The following is a 15,616-nucleotide window of genomic DNA, read 5'->3' on the forward strand; positions in this document are numbered from 1 at the left end:
TGATCAAAGGAGATGACAACTGTAAGGGCTTAGCAGCCTGGCATAAATTCAAAACCTGGGTACCAAGCCCCCAAATTAAAACACCCACACACTTCAGTAATTGTTTCATTTTGTTGGTTGATTGGAAAGTAAAGAGCTATAAAACAACAAAATCAAACAGCCACTTGATGTCCTTAGTGATTTTGTACTATTATGCCTGAAAAAATGGGTATTATGCTGGCATTATGCTCGATGCTCCGACTATAGTATTATCAAAATTATGCCGGCATAATGTATCTGAGCCATTCTTTAGATAAAATTATTTATCATTATTACATATATTTTGAATGTGATATAAATGGGCCATACATATTCGATTGACTTGGTTGTTCATTCTTGATGTATTTTCAATTGTTTTGTTTTTGTTTGTTTGTTTTTTTCATTCCAATTATGCTCAAAATTATCCAGGAGTGAATGGGATTACCTATGCCAGCCTTGATAACCACGTCAACAAATTTGCAGAGTAGTAATAAAATACCTTCTCAACAAGGGGTTGTCTTGAATTGCCGCAGAATGCTAAACGCACTTACTTTGGATTTTGTATTTCAAGTGTTTCTCCTACCAAACAAAAAATCATGCTGTTAAAGACTGCACAACCAATTAAATGGAAAGTAGATATGCACATCGGCATATTGGTCTATTTCTTACAATAGTCCTGTGGTGTATTCACATTAGGGTCAGATACATTATGCTCGAAAATTTGAGCATCATGCTTTTGAGCAATGCTCATAAAAACATTTTATTATGCTTAAAATTATGCTCGAAAGGGTGTATTATGCTGGACATAAATTGTTGTTCTTTGCAAATTTTTTTACCAATATTCCATGCCCTTCTATAGAAGAAATGTCGAGTTCTGGCAAGGTCGGAAGGTTTTGGACTTCTTAATTGCGATAAAGCATTCTTCGCAGCTTCCGATGTTGCAGGGGGGATGAGTCAAATCAAGGACAGGCCCAGCAGGGTCAACAGGTGTCTCAGAACTCTCAGCCATGACTCACAATGAGTGATCAAAGGAGATGACAACTGTAAGGGCTTAGCAGCCTGGCATAAATTCAAAACCTGGGTACCAAGCCCCCAAATTAAAACACCCACACACTTCAGTAATTGTTTCATTTTGTTGGTTGATTGGAAAGTAAAGAGCTATAAAACAACAAAATCAAACAGCCACTTGATGTCCTTAGTGATTTTGTACTATTATGCCTGAAAAAATGGGTATTATGCTGGCATTATGCTCGATGCTCCGACTATAGCATTATCAAAATTATGCCGGCATAATGTATCTGAGCCATTCTTTAGATAAAATTATTTATCATTATTACATATATTTTGAATGTGATATAAATGGGCCATACATATTCGATTGACTTGGTTGTTCATTCTTGATGTATTTTCAATTGTTTTGTTTTTGTTTGTTTGTTTTTTTCATTCCAATTATGCTCAAAATTATCCAGGAGTGAATGGGATTACCTATGCCAGCCTTGATAACCACGTCAACAAATTTGCAGAGTAGTAATAAAATACCTTCTCAACAAGGGGTTGTCTTGAATTGCCGCAGAATGCTAAACGCACTTACTTTGGATTTTGTATTTCAAGTGTTTCTCCTACCAAACAAAAAATCATGCTGTTAAAGACTGCACAACCAATTAAATGGAAAGTAGATATGCACATCGGCATATTGGTCTATTTCTTACAATAGTCCTGTGGTGTATTCACATTAGGGTCAGATACATTATGCTCGAAAATTTGAGCATCATGCTTTTGAGCAATGCTCATAAAAACATTTTATTATGCTTAAAATTATGCTCGAAAGGGTGTATTATGCTGGACATAAATTGTTGTTCTTTGCAAATTTTTTTACCAATATTCCATGCCCTTCTATAGAAGAAATGTCGAGTTCTGGCAAGGTCGGAAGGTTTTGGACTTCTTAATTGCGATAAAGCATTCTTCGCAGCTTCCGATGTTGCAGGGGGGATGAGTCAAATCAAGGACAGGCCCAGCAGGGTCAACAGGTGTCTCAGAACTCTCAGCCATGACTCACAATGAGTGATCAAAGGAGATGACAACTGTAAGGGCTTAGCAGCCTGGCATAAATTCAAAACCTGGGTACCAAGCCCCCAAATTAAAACACCCACACACTTCAGTAATTGTTTCATTTTGTTGGTTGATTGGAAAGTAAAGAGCTATAAAACAACAAAATCAAACAGCCACTTGATGTCCTTAGTGATTTTGTACTATTATGCCTGAAAAAATGGGTATTATGCTGGCATTATGCTCGATGCTCCGACTATAGTATTATCAAAATTATGCCGGCATAATGTATCTGAGCCATTCTTTAGATAAAATTATTTATCATTATTACATATATTTTGAATGTGATATAAATGGGCCATACATATTCGATTGACTTGGTTGTTCATTCTTGATGTATTTTCAATTGTTTTGTTTTTGTTTGTTTGTTTTTTTCATTCCAATTATGCTCAAAATTATCCAGGAGTGAATGGGATTACCTATGCCAGCCTTGATAACCACGTCAACAAATTTGCAGAGTAGTAATAAAATACCTTCTCAACAAGGGGTTGTCTTGAATTGCCGCAGAATGCTAAACGCACTTACTTTGGATTTTGTATTTCAAGTGTTTCTCCTACCAAACAAAAAATCATGCTGTTAAAGACTGCACAACCAATTAAATGGAAAGTAGATATGCACATCGGCATATTGGTCTATTTCTTACAATAGTCCTGTGGTGTATTCACATTAGGGTCAGATACATTATGCTCGAAAATTTGAGCATCATGCTTTTGAGCAATGCTCATAAAAACATTTTATTATGCTTAAAATTATGCTCGAAAGGGTGTATTATGCTGGACATAAATTGTTGTTCTTTGCAAATTTTTTTACCAATATTCCATGCCCTTCTATAGAAGAAATGTCGAGTTCTGGCAAGGTCGGAAGGTTTTGGACTTCTTAATTGCGATAAAGCATTCTTCGCAGCTTCCGATGTTGCAGGGGGGATGAGTCAAATCAAGGACAGGCCCAGCAGGGTCAACAGGTGTCTCAGAACTCTCAGCCATGACTCACAATGAGTGATCAAAGGAGATGACAACTGTAAGGGCTTAGCAGCCTGGCATAAATTCAAAACCTGGGTACCAAGCCCCCAAATTAAAACACCCACACACTTCAGTAATTGTTTCATTTTGTTGGTTTATTGGAAAGTAAAGAGCTATAAAACAACAAAATCAAACAGCCACTTGATGTCCTTAGTGATTTTGTACTATTATGCCTGAAAAAATGGGTATTATGCTGGCATTATGCTCGATGCTCCGACTATAGTATTATCAAAATTATGCCGGCATAATGTATCTGAGCCTAATTCACATACCTTTTTTGTAACTTTTCCAAAAGAGTGGTCCATTCATATATCAATGTAGAATCAGGCAAAGATTTCCAGTCTATTCAAGTTTTGACTACAATATGCCCTGACAACAGAAGAAAAAAAAATCAGTTTTTTGGTGTGATCATATTTTTTTTTTATTAAGAATATTTATTGTTGTTGTAATAAACATTTAGTCATAAACCGTGAAAAAAATTGTTAAGAACGGGATGTGTTTGACACATTTCTATAGGGTAAGGCAAAGAAAAGTAAGTAAAAGGGAAAGGGTATCTCCCCCTAAAACGTCTCCTCACAATTTAATGTACATACTACTCATTTTGTACCTAACTAATGAGGCTTGTGAACTGCTATAGACAGGCTAGTGTTGGCAAATTATAAAAAAAAACATGACCCATTGTGCTCTCTTGTCAATGATTTTTTACTGCTAGACCTCTGGTCATGATTTTCATAGCTCAGCAAACATGTGTTAATCATTTTAAACTGCTGAGCCACTTTCTAGCTTTTGTCGTTCAAACTAGCAGGATCATATTTGGTGCTTACAAAACGCACCTTGTGGAGAGGGGCATATAATTATGGAAACCATTTTTTTTAAGTGCTGGCCAAGGAAAAGGCCTCAAGGATTTTGAATGCAGATTGAACATTGTCAGTGGGAGTTCACTGGATATTGAACACCACAGTAATGTAACTAAATAAAAAATGGCCAATAACATAAATTGAAGGCCCTTTATTTTATCATAATTTAGTTTGTTGATAAAAAGGTATCACAGTAAACAAAATAAAAAATAAGTTATATCAAACTATCATTCACAAGGTTATTCCACTCCAAGCCATTCTATAGGATGTAATACACTGTTAGAGTATCCAATGACACGGTTAGGGAAACAGTACTTTCACTTTCAATATAGCATACTTACAATCATCAGTCTCTTTCTCTGCTCGCCAGACTTCTCGTAAAACCTCACACAATGTACCACACTGCTGTTTCACTTGTAATTCCTCCACTCCAGAGCTCATAAAAACACTCCAAGCACCAGTCATGTAACTTTGAACTCCAGATTTCGTGCACACTCCATACCATCCAGCACAAAGTCAATGTGTGATTTAAACTTCCAGCATTCGTGATAAAACTTTCATCACTTAATTTTAGAACTTTTACAAATAAATAATTCCACATTATTTAGGCAACTCTATAGCCTATTTATTGTTCTAAATATACAACAAGCCACAGTTACAGATGACATCAATCTAGGACTGAATTTGAGAAAAAAAAGTGAAGGCTAACAACACTTTTCAGTGATAATTCTCTTCAAAGCATTTGACACCAATTCTTCAACAGTCAAGAAAGAATTTTCATTTTCTAAAAAAAAGGATTTTTTTGAATGGCCTGCTTTGTCTTAGAATATTTAGAAGTAGCATACTATCAGGCATCAGAGCTCACCCTTTGTACGCTCAATGTTCATGTTTTCGAAGGCAATACTCACACAGTTTGCAACTGTTATTAGGAAAACAAGAAATTAAACACACAAATAATTCACTCCATGTTCCAATTTGACACTGTCTCCCACTTTAATGCATACAATATATCACAAAACCAGACAAGAACACATCACACGTTACTGTACAAGTCTTTCAGTCGTTCACATTGCAAACCTTAAAAAAACCTTTCACTTTCTATACAAGAACATACTATCAGAACTCATTAAAACTTCTACTAAGAACATAGTTCCTGTAAGAATTTCAATGTCTTACTATAGTTCAACAGACTCTCCACTTTCCACACTCTTCACCGGTGTTGTGGTGGCGTAGTGTTGAGATTGGATCGTGACCATGTCTTATTTGTGCTGGGACTCATCATGCCAGCCTGGTTCATCATGCTCAACATACTGTTGTACGCAGTGGTAGCATTTGCAGGGCTGTACCCCATGTTAGCCCCACCCTGACGTCCACTCCACCCTGGACTCCCCGTCCACATCTCACTAGCCCCACCTCCCCAAGCGTACCCAGACCCCATTCCCTTTGCAGTGGATTTCGGCTCAGCAAATGTGATATTCAACAGGCTGCCACTTATACGATGGTTTTGGGATAATACTTTTTTAGCAAGCTCACCAGAAGCAAATGTGACAAAACCAAAGTGCCGGAAGGGTTTGGGAATATAGACATCTGTGACTTCTCCAAACTGGGCAAAATATTCCATCAGGGTCTTTTCTGTGGTACTCTCTGGAAGCCGGCCAACAAATAGCTTCTTTGGCACATTCAGCTCTTCCTAAATGAGAAATGAGAATAAGACATGAAGAACTACACAAGACAAATTAAAATTACAGTGGTACATTCACTCAGCAGCTACCATTGCGACGGAGCCAACTGGTGGCTTTAATACTGTAGTGTTTTAAAACACCTTCATTACATTTCTATCCCATTACCATAACCATGAGTCATGAATGTTATCAACTATAGGATGATGCAACTCAATTACAGGATAATATAGTGAAATACAGACTATATAATAATATGCAGTGCTTGAGTGAAAAATCATTTTTGACTTGAGAAAGTGGCTTCCTAGTAGAGTACAGGTACTACTGGAATAAAAAATATTCAACCTTCTTGTAAAGGAATGCATTCCAAGGGTAAAAATTTTTTGGACAATTAAAATATTCAAATACATTGAAGACAAGCTAAGCTACTGTACAGATTGGAAACATCATAAACCCCATTGTTTGAACTATTTAGCAAAACTGATTACCTTTGGCCTTGGTAATCTGACTTCACATAGCCGACCCTGGATTCGATGAGAAGTAGACAACACATTTTTAGCATCCTCATCTTTCTTGAACCTCACAAAACCAAATCCTCTTGATCTTCTGGTGTTTGGGTCCAGCTTCACCTGCAAAAGAGTTCAGTATAAAGCTGTTACCTAAGCTTTACAAATAATCACGAAAACATGCAACTGACTAGGACTGCTGGTGTCGCAGTTGGTGGAACATCATTATGCCTGTACTCTCATTGCTCTCTTCCTTGAGAATCCAGAGAAAGAAAACCTATTTAAACTCGTGTCAGAACCAGGAGTTTAATACGTTTTTCCCCCTTGATTCTCCCCCATCCACTAAAACCAACAATTCAAATTTAAGCTGTGTTTTAGGGTCAGACATGTACAGTATGGCTGCCTGAGGCACTCTTTGTGCCTTCGACTTGACCATGTCTAGTAATCCAGCACACGTTAAGATCAATTAGCTTCCCAAATTCATTTAAAAACATATGTATCAATAAATTGGTTCTCAGTCATACCTCACAAAAGTCAATTTCTCCAAATCGGGTGAAATATTCCTTCATCTCACTTTCAGTTGTTGCATAAGGTAAACCAAGGACGATAAGATCACCAACATCTACTCCCTCTACTTTGGTTATTTTTGTCTCTGGCTCCTTGCCAATTGGTGATTCTTCTATTTTACGTTTGCTTGCACTATCAGCTGGGATAAATGAATAATTAGATACATAAAAGAAGTGTTCTACTGGAATTGCTTTGTTCAGGATGCCAGCAAAATTCACTGGCAAGCAGTGCAAAGGGACAACCATAAGTAACTTTAAAACCCTGCTCTCACTGAAATACTATGATCATTATACATATTTGTTTTTAATCTCTTAATAATTTAGATACTGTGGATAAAGCTAAATCAAGAGTAACATTTTTTTTACTCTAGTTCACTTAATTCAGCCAGATTGAAGAGAAACATAATATTGTTTACGAGGTGAAAAATGGTGTATACTAATATTTTAAGTCTTTATGTTAGCCGAGTAGATGTGTCAACTCGTAGTGTCTACTTGAGGACATCATCGATAGGAGTAATAAATGAGGTACTTTTGGCTAAAATTCATGGAAAAATTCCTTGTATTTCCTGGTATAAGGTAATGGTACCTATTATCAGACACTTTTGATTTACGCTAAAATATCCCGCGTACAAAACACAATTGAGCCATGCGGTTTTACAGCTAGAAATCACTGACTATTAAACATAATAATTGCAACAATTTAACAAAAGTTCAATGGATAAATTTGGGAGAAAACAATCGTTCGTAAGACATGTTTTAAAGCCCTATTATCTGATACCTAGCGCTATTATCGGACACCCTAGCCCTATTATCGGACAGCAGATTTATTCTAAAAAAAAACAACGGGTAAACCATGCTTCATTCTCATTAAAATACTGCAAACCTAATTGTTGACATATGTACTTCGCAAAACTCACGATAGATTTTAGTTTTACACTCTTTCTTCTCCGTAGCAAGCGATTCAAAACACATGCATCCCGCGTGTGACAAACTGCACGGTGAAATGTTTGTTTGCTCATCGATCGCTCAAATTTACGTTGAATCGTTCGATGATTGCTTGAGTGTCCAATAATAGGGCACCGAGGTTAGGTACAAACAATTCGAGCTATTCCAAAGTGTCTATGGGAACAGAGACTAAAAAGCATAATGGGAAATCAACAACAAAATGGCGGATTTGGGGAGCATCTTTCACCGGTAAATCTTGGGCTTTTTTACGGCTTCTTTTCGTCCTCGTCCTCAAGTTAAAAAGAGGATTTCAATCGCCATTTTGCGGTGCGTGAGAGAAAATTATTTCTAGTTTTGCGAAACAATAAACACTCCTAAAAAGCATCAGAATACATGTTTTCTGAATGTTGTTTCTTCGACTTGATGTGTAATTTTTCGGGTTGTTTTCCTATTGTTTGAAATATTTACAATTTTTTTCGAGTGTCCAATAATAGGGCACTGTCCGATAATAGGTACCACTACCTTAAACGTTTTTGTTTTGTTTTTGTAATACCATCAACCAATCAAAGGGAATCACAATGAAGTTAACAAAAATTATTTTAGAATAAAACACGGTGTATTTGAGATGCTGGAGTGATCATAAATATTAAATGTAAGAAGAGATTAAAAAAATATCAAACAACTGAATGACTGCCTCAGCTTACCCGCTTTACTAGGCACCACGAGAAACAGCGTGTCGCCCCATCCGTCCTCAAAGGGCGGATACAAGACGTCTTCCACTAGTCTCACGCCACGAAAAGCCTGTGTTTCTGGGTTCCTGTACCTCAGACCACAGGCTCCAGGGAATTGACCGTTGACGTTCGAAAGCAGAAGAGTGCCATCTTCCTCGGCTTCAATCTCGATCGCTTGGTCTGGACAAGTCTCGTCGTCGACAACGCGCACGTAAATTTGCGTCATTGAACCAATTTATATGAATCTTTTAGTTTAATAACTGAGGCAGAAAATAGTTCACTTTGAATTTGTCGCGTCGATACGTTCCTCTATATCTACGCGAGTGATAAAGTTAAACAACACAGAGAGACTTCTCTTAAAAGACGAATTCAAAAACAAAATGGGGACCAAAATGACTCCAAGAGGACACTACCGCGCAAACTCGTAGTCTTTCCACAGGTACCCCAAAACACCAGTGTGCATACACAGGGAGACCATTTATGGTAACATACGGTACATCCATCACGAACAAGCCCCACAACCCAAACCCATACCTGTCAACTCTCCCGCATTAGGCGGGAGTCTCAAGATTTTGGACCCCTTCTCCCGCTATCCCGCGTTTAGCACAAAATCTCCCGCTTTTTAGCGCTTCCGAGAAATTATTCTATAGAAAAACGTCATTTTGCCTATTTTCTATTATAGTATTTAAAATATAATTCCCTTGCGCAACACAATTTATCTAACACCCTCGTGAGATTAGTGGAATTGTTCACAAGAGCTTTCTATACGGCAAACGCCTGCGAGGTTTACCCACCCCTCCCCCAAAAAAATGAATACACCCCACCCCCACCCCCCAAAAAAAATTATCAAGCCTTGAGATTTTCGAAGGTTGACAGGTATGCAAACCTTGCATTCTTTACGCCTTCACCACCAGAAATCGGAAGTCATGTATCAAGTGAAATTTACTAACTTTCTGAAATATGACAAGTTACACTCACCATTGTTTGAGTTGTCGTGATTTTTTTTATTCAGTGATAAAAAAGAAATTATTCTGGCAAATACAAGGAGCAATTTGTAAGAAAACCATTTAGTAAGGTCCATTGACATGAACGGGGTGGATAAATACATAAATGTATCAGTAATTCACCAAAATAGGGGAGGGGGCTGTATAGCCATGATCCAACCCTCTTGAGTAAGCCAATTTAAAAATAGTTGATGAGGGAATCTGTAACCTCCCTAAATATTAAAATCTAATGGTCACTTAGTATCTTGCTAGAAGTCTTTAATGGTTGTTTCCTAAATAAAGAAAAACACAATCTTTCACAGCAGCCAGGGGTGACCTGCCTTGTTAAGTTAATCCCAGTTAATCTTAACCAGATTTTCCAAATCGCTCTCTCTCTGACTTTTATATGAATAACAACCATATTTCATCCAAATTTGGATGGCAGGCTTAAAGCTATAAATGGCCCAGAAATGCCCCTTGAAGCAGGGATATAGCAGGCCTTGAAATATTAGGGGGGGGGGCACAATACAGAAACATTAAGGAAATATTGGGGGGGGGGCACAATACAGAAACATTAAGAAAATGTTGGGGGGGGCACAATACAGAAACATTAAGAAAATATTGGGGGGGCACAATACAGAAACATTAAGACAATTAATGGGGGGCACAACATCGCCCCCACTGGTCATTTCCTTATATTTTTCAAAATATTGGGGGGGGGAGCATGTGCCCCCAGTGCCCCACCCCCTGCTACGACCCAGAGCAGTAGAAAGAAAGCACTGGACTTAACTGAAACCATTAAATAAAAATGAGGTTTAAATCTAAAAGTCATAATTTATTCTTTAAATTACAAGATTGTACTGAATGTAGACAATTTAGAGTAGGGAGTTGGTAGCTACTGTACAGATACCAACTAAGTTACATAAGATCTTCCTTTTAACACAAACACTTTTTCTACATAGTGAAGAAAGTTATAAAATAAAAAGTACCATACATACTAGTATGCATTATTTCTACATTTAATCTTATCATGCTAGGATTAGCAAGAACCATCTTAAATAATCTAGTACTTTCTATACTGCGGCAGCAGCTTTCTTGTTTCTCTGCATGGCAACCATCTTCTTGATCTCTGCAATGGCTAGCCCAGGGTTGAGTCCCTGTAGATATAAAAAAAGATCATAAACACCAATAAGTTTACATTGTGACATGTAATATGTGTTACTGCACAATGACCACCTCAACAGTATAAGGAAGACTCAAATCTTACCAGCCAATCACTATAAGAAAGAATGGCTTCAGTATGTATAAAAGCAAGGTGGAAACCTCCTTTTTATGAAGTTTGACCCATTTAAAACTGTGATTCTAGAATACTCAATGCCATATTTATCAACACTTTGTCTTGGTGACCATAATAATAGTTTATAATTAGGGGTGTCTATAATTTGGAAGCTTTTACAAGCCAAAGTCATTAAAATTAACATTAAAATTCCTTAAATTCCAAAACTCCTTAAATGCATCTTATTTTCATGGTAATGCCTGAGAATGTTGCCCTGATGGTGATGATGATGATGGGGAAGATGGTGATGATGATGATGGTGACAATGATGATGGGGACGATGATGATGGTGACGATGATGATGGTGACGATGATGATGGTGACGATGATGATGGTGACGATGATGATGGGGACCATGATGATGGGGACGATGATGATGGGGACGATGATGATGGTGATGATGATGATGATGGGGAAGATGATGGTGGTGATGATGATGATGGGGAAGATAATGATGGGGAAGATGATGATGGGGAAGATGATGATGGGGAAGATGATGATGGTGATGATGATGATGGGGAAGATGATGATGGTGATGCTGTACCTTAGGGCAAGTGAGTGTGCAGTTCATAATGGTGTGGCAGCGGAACACTTTGTACTCATCAGTATCCATGAATGCAACACGCTCAGCTGTAAAGTCATCCTGCAACAAATTTGGTTCAATGGCACAATTTAGTGCAATTTCACATGGAAGGCACGGACATTTACACACATGCCAAATTTTGTTGTTGATCAACAAAAAAGGACTGTCTCTTAACATATACATTTTTTTTCTACCTTTTAAACGTTAGAGCTTGAGTGGAACATCGCGAGTTTGAGAACTCTCTTGTCTGTTGCGCGCCTTAGTGAATTTTCAAAGCAGTAACTTATGTAAAAATAATCTGCATCTCACAAGCATACTAGTTGTTTGGGGTAAACGTTAGAGCTTAAGTCGATTCGCAAAGCAGTAGCTTATATAATAATCTGTATCTAATCGCAGATTTTAGCATGCTATGATGATCGTGTCCGAGATCGTGTTATTCATAGCGGTTTGATGATGATTTGAGTTTTGATATAAGACACTTCTCTGTTAATAGTAAGCGAGCTTCACTGCAGTATAGTCACTGTAAAAAGTGAAGACTCCTAGACGAAAAAAGTGTTGGCGAAATGAACATGGTTGTCGGCGAAACAACCACTGTTGTCGGCGAACAGCTTGTCGGCGAAATCACCTGATACCCTTTGTTTACTAAATATTTAAGGGAACAGCATTTTACACAATACATCTAGTTGCCAGATTTCCTATACAAAATATTAACACTGTGAGGCAGAAGATTGTGAAGAGTGGATTTCTGCAGATGGAAGCCTGTCTATATGGTATAGTCAGCAAATTATCAAGTAACTACTGTGATCGAGAAAAAATCTATTGTTGTAGGGTTTTTTTCTGCAGATCTTTTTCTAAACCTGATCTATTTTTCAGTAGTTTTCACACTATTTTTTACTGCAATACACACCCTTGAGTCAATCATCCAGCGATAAGCCTGCATCAGGACGGCTGGTCCCAGATACTTGTCAGCATTCCACCAGTAGCTTGGGCATGAGGTACTGCAGCATGCACACAGAATGCACTCATAAAGACCATCCTAGAGACACAAAAGGCACTTGTAAGCTTACTGTACAACATGTGCTGCTTACCGCTGATTGAGACAACACAATTTAGTTATATGCAATCTGCCTACAACATGTTTCAGCTCTGAGTTACACTCTACAACCTTCAGAGACGAACTTTGTAGTAGAGCCATACAGTAGGCTGATTTACACTCTAAAACTCCTAGGGTGGTGGCATACACATCAAACTGATCCACTGAAGCTACAGTAGTCATCAGTTAGTTTTATAATTTAACATTGTCAAATACTGTAAAAGGCACCATTGCATGACAGGACATGTGTGATGTTTGATGATATTGCTCTAGGCTGTTTATAAACAACACTCTGTCCACACTACTGGACAATGTTTGACAGGATTGCGCTGTTCGCACAGAGCTAACATCACACACAGAAGGAATTTAAGACACAAAGATCTGAACAACATGAAACAAACAAAATGCAATTCTAAGAAGCTTACCAACTTCTTTCGATCGTCAATTGATTGAAGGTACTGTTCTTTTCCATACTCCACTTGCTCTTTTTTCTTCAGGTAAGGTTCAATAGACCTGTATTGTTCATAGAAGTGGGCCATGTCCTGAAAACAGAATTGGTATTAGCAACATCACAAGCAATTGATATTAACATCACAACAATTAAAAAAATATTTTATAGTGTTTTAATATTTCTACAGGATTCATGATTGTACACAAAAGAAGTTTGCCAAGGTTTGTTTCTTGTATCTTGTATATACAGTATACAAGGCCTCTGACAGAATGGTGAAAAAACAAATCATTACATATTTTTTTTAAATTGTAGAAAATATTTGTGATGAAGTCTGCAGACAAAAATCCAAATTTTGTGGAAAAAAATTGCAATTTTTTTTTGAAGGGCACTGAATTAGACTTACAAGAGTCAATAAACGGTTGCATGTTATTAACTTGATATAATATTGATATAATACAACAATGATATCAAGATGAAATCATTTGAATCAATCTAACTATAGTCTAGAATAAAGTTTATATTATGGTATTGTTTAAATCCTCAATATCAACGCAAAATGAAGAGCCGTTATATAAGTATTGTTGCTACATGAATAAGAACAGAAACTGAAGCGAGGCTAGATCTAGATCGAGCTAGTCAGTAACATACTCGTAATGCCTGGAAGATTTTGGAGCTTACAACTGAACCTTCAGGAATTAATAAAAATAACTGCTTTTGTATTTCTTTGCATTTTGAACTCAAAATAATTATTAGCAGTGAAAGGATGTGTTGCAAGTTATGTTTAGGCTTCTATTTTTGCTTTATTTCTAAAGTAGCAAATTTCATGGAAAACAGGGTGCGGAAGTTGTAGAAACTAGTCTAGGTTTGGTTGTGGATTTTTATTGTGCATCATGTCAGAGGCCCTGTAGACAATCATACACAAGACATTTACAATTACACAAAAATTACTTACTGGGACCAGATCTTTGACAACATACATATGTGGGAGTGGATAGATTTTGGTAGGTTTGTTCAAATCTTCAATGCGGCTGAAAAAAATAAACTAACAGTAAGATTGCGTGTTTACTTTAGCTAATAAATTATCATTCATAGCATAAGGAATACTCACCAAATACAGGCCAAAGTATTTTTACCTCCAATGTTCATAGCACAAGACCCACAAATTCCTAGGCAACAGGGATCAATTTCATTAGCACCATTGCATTGGTGTGATAAAGACAAGCACAGGGTATACCTTCCCTGCAGGAGCGACGGAAAGTCAAGGTGGGATCCACCTCATTCTTGATTTTAATCAGAGCATCTAACACCATGGGTCCACAGCTAGCAAAGAACAAAAAAAGCAAACAGTTACTTGAAGGTAGGTAACATGTGAATAAACTAACTAGAGACAAGCTAGAGACAGAACTGAAAATGTTCTTTGTAAAACGTTGATTCTTAAGTTGCGGACAGCCCCCTCCCCTACTTCTCCACAAGCTACAGCCCTAGAGAAGCTGAATAATGTCAAATATATACTTACTCGTTGAGATCAACTTTGAATTCTTGCATTCTGGGCTTGTCTCCTGCCTTATCTGGGTCCTAGTATTAAGTTGATTAAAAAATTTAAACAGATCAATTTCACATCAAACAAAGGATGGCCATTTTTCACATTTCCATGATGAAGAGGATGGCTTACCCATCTGTAAACTGAAAAGGTTTTATAGCGAGGCTCTTGGCTAGTGGCTGCTGCCGCAGAGGCATCCCTTGTTGGCATCTATTATGTTTGAACATTAAAAAACAATAAATAAAAATTATAAAAGCTATCTAAGGTACTGGTACCCATTATTAGACAGGCTTCCCCTATCATCAGACAGTACACATTTTTTTGTATTTCACATAAAAATTTAAAATACAAACAAATATGGCAAAATGTGCAATCACACACATTTTCATTGAATCATTCAGCAAATGCTTGGCTATCCAGTAATAGGTAGTAAGGCAAAAATGGCAGATTTTCCATTTTTTCTATTTTTTGTCATCTCACATTTAAGTGAAAGGAAAGATTACCGTATTTCCAGTTTTGTTAATTAATTAAAACTCATAAAAAGCTTTGGAAAACATGTTCTCTAAATAATATTTTTTTTTTCAAATTTATGGGTCAGATTTTAACTAGTATTATTTTTTTTAGAACCTCAAAAAGCTTGGTTTCTTATTTCTTATGAGAACCAACACGGGTCGTATATCATGGTTTGTAAGCCTTGCTTGGAGAGATTAAAGTCTATTATGCAATGCCAAACACAACAGTTCACGACGCATGTAAAGAAAGCTCACACTTTGCACTAAAGCACCCATTTTCTAAAATAATCGCCTCGTTTTCTGGATCACTGAGCTGTTACCGACGAGAAGATTAGATATCGGAAGGAAAAACTACGCATTTTAAAAACGACAACAAAAATAAGACAAGGCAGTAGATCCTGTAGCCAATCAGGAAATCTCAATATCTACATCCATATACAATACAAAACTGCCAAAAATTGCTAGCTTTGTAGTGTAGGGTTATTTATCTAGGAGTACAAATACCAAATAAGCGTCAAATACCTTCATGAGGGCCAAGACAGGCCTCATCTGAAGCGCACGAAAGCTCCTTAACCCACTAAGAGCCGCCATCTTCGATTTTCCAGAGCTTACGCATGCGCACTAATACCAAAATGCAAGTTATGTCACTCGATCCAGCCCTCTTTCCCACTTGGTCAACATCTACCGTGAG

At 37.3% G+C, this 15,616-nt stretch overlaps 2 protein-coding genes across 2 annotated transcripts; both read right to left on the reverse strand.

The window, feature by feature from the left end:
* Positions 1-4,968: 4,968 nt before the first annotated feature.
* Positions 4,969-8,839, reverse strand: LOC5516963 (TAR DNA-binding protein 43). The gene is made up of 4 exons (XM_032387048.2): positions 8,401-8,839; positions 6,710-6,891; positions 6,168-6,308; positions 4,969-5,690 (listed from the first exon to the last, which is right to left on the reverse strand). Exons 1-4 carry the CDS (start codon positions 8,651-8,653, stop codon positions 5,211-5,213), a joined length of 1,056 nt encoding a protein of 351 aa, XP_032242939.1. The 5' UTR covers positions 8,654-8,839; the 3' UTR covers positions 4,969-5,210.
* A 1,385-nt stretch (positions 8,840-10,224) lies between these two features.
* On the reverse strand, positions 10,225-15,560 carry LOC5516961 (succinate dehydrogenase [ubiquinone] iron-sulfur subunit, mitochondrial). Its single transcript, XM_048724725.1, has 10 exons — positions 15,448-15,560; positions 14,546-14,623; positions 14,390-14,448; positions 14,108-14,193; positions 13,982-14,039; positions 13,826-13,901; positions 12,848-12,964; positions 12,237-12,365; positions 11,291-11,389; positions 10,225-10,567 (listed from the first exon to the last, which is right to left on the reverse strand). The coding sequence occupies exons 1-10, from the start codon at positions 15,514-15,516 to the stop codon at positions 10,484-10,486; spliced, it is 855 nt and encodes a 284-aa protein (XP_048580682.1). The 5' UTR covers positions 15,517-15,560; the 3' UTR covers positions 10,225-10,483.
* Between the last annotated feature and the right edge of the window lie 56 nt (positions 15,561-15,616).

This window comes from Nematostella vectensis, chromosome 3 (assembly GCF_932526225.1).
Source record: "Nematostella vectensis chromosome 3, jaNemVect1.1, whole genome shotgun sequence".
Lineage (NCBI taxonomy): Eukaryota > Metazoa > Cnidaria > Anthozoa > Actiniaria > Edwardsiidae > Nematostella > Nematostella vectensis.

What these genes read in the sequence shown, in the direction of transcription:
- LOC5516963 (XM_032387048.2), bottom strand. Translation starts at nt 8,653, where the DNA reads ATGACGCAAATTTACGTGCGCGTTGTCGACGACGAGACTTGTCCAGAC. An exon ending in CGTGGTGCCTAGTAAAGCGG is followed by an intron (nt 6,892 to 8,400) that starts GTAAGCTGAGGC and finishes CATTTATCCCAG; the next exon opens with CTGATAGTGCAAGCAAACGT. An exon ending in TCAGATTACCAAGGCCAAAG is followed by an intron (nt 5,691 to 6,167) that starts GTAATCAGTTTT and finishes TTTCTCATTTAG; the next exon opens with GAAGAGCTGAATGTGCCAAA.
- LOC5516961 (XM_048724725.1), bottom strand. Translation starts at nt 15,516, where the DNA reads ATGGCGGCTCTTAGTGGGTTAAGGAGCTTTCGTGCGCTTCAGATGAGG. An exon ending in TTCAAAGTTGATCTCAACGA is followed by an intron (nt 14,194 to 14,389) that starts GTAAGTATATAT and finishes GTTCTTTGCTAG; the next exon opens with CTGTGGACCCATGGTGTTAG. An exon ending in CCGTCGCTCCTGCAGGGAAG is followed by an intron (nt 14,040 to 14,107) that starts GTATACCCTGTG and finishes CCTGTTGCCTAG; the next exon opens with GAATTTGTGGGTCTTGTGCT.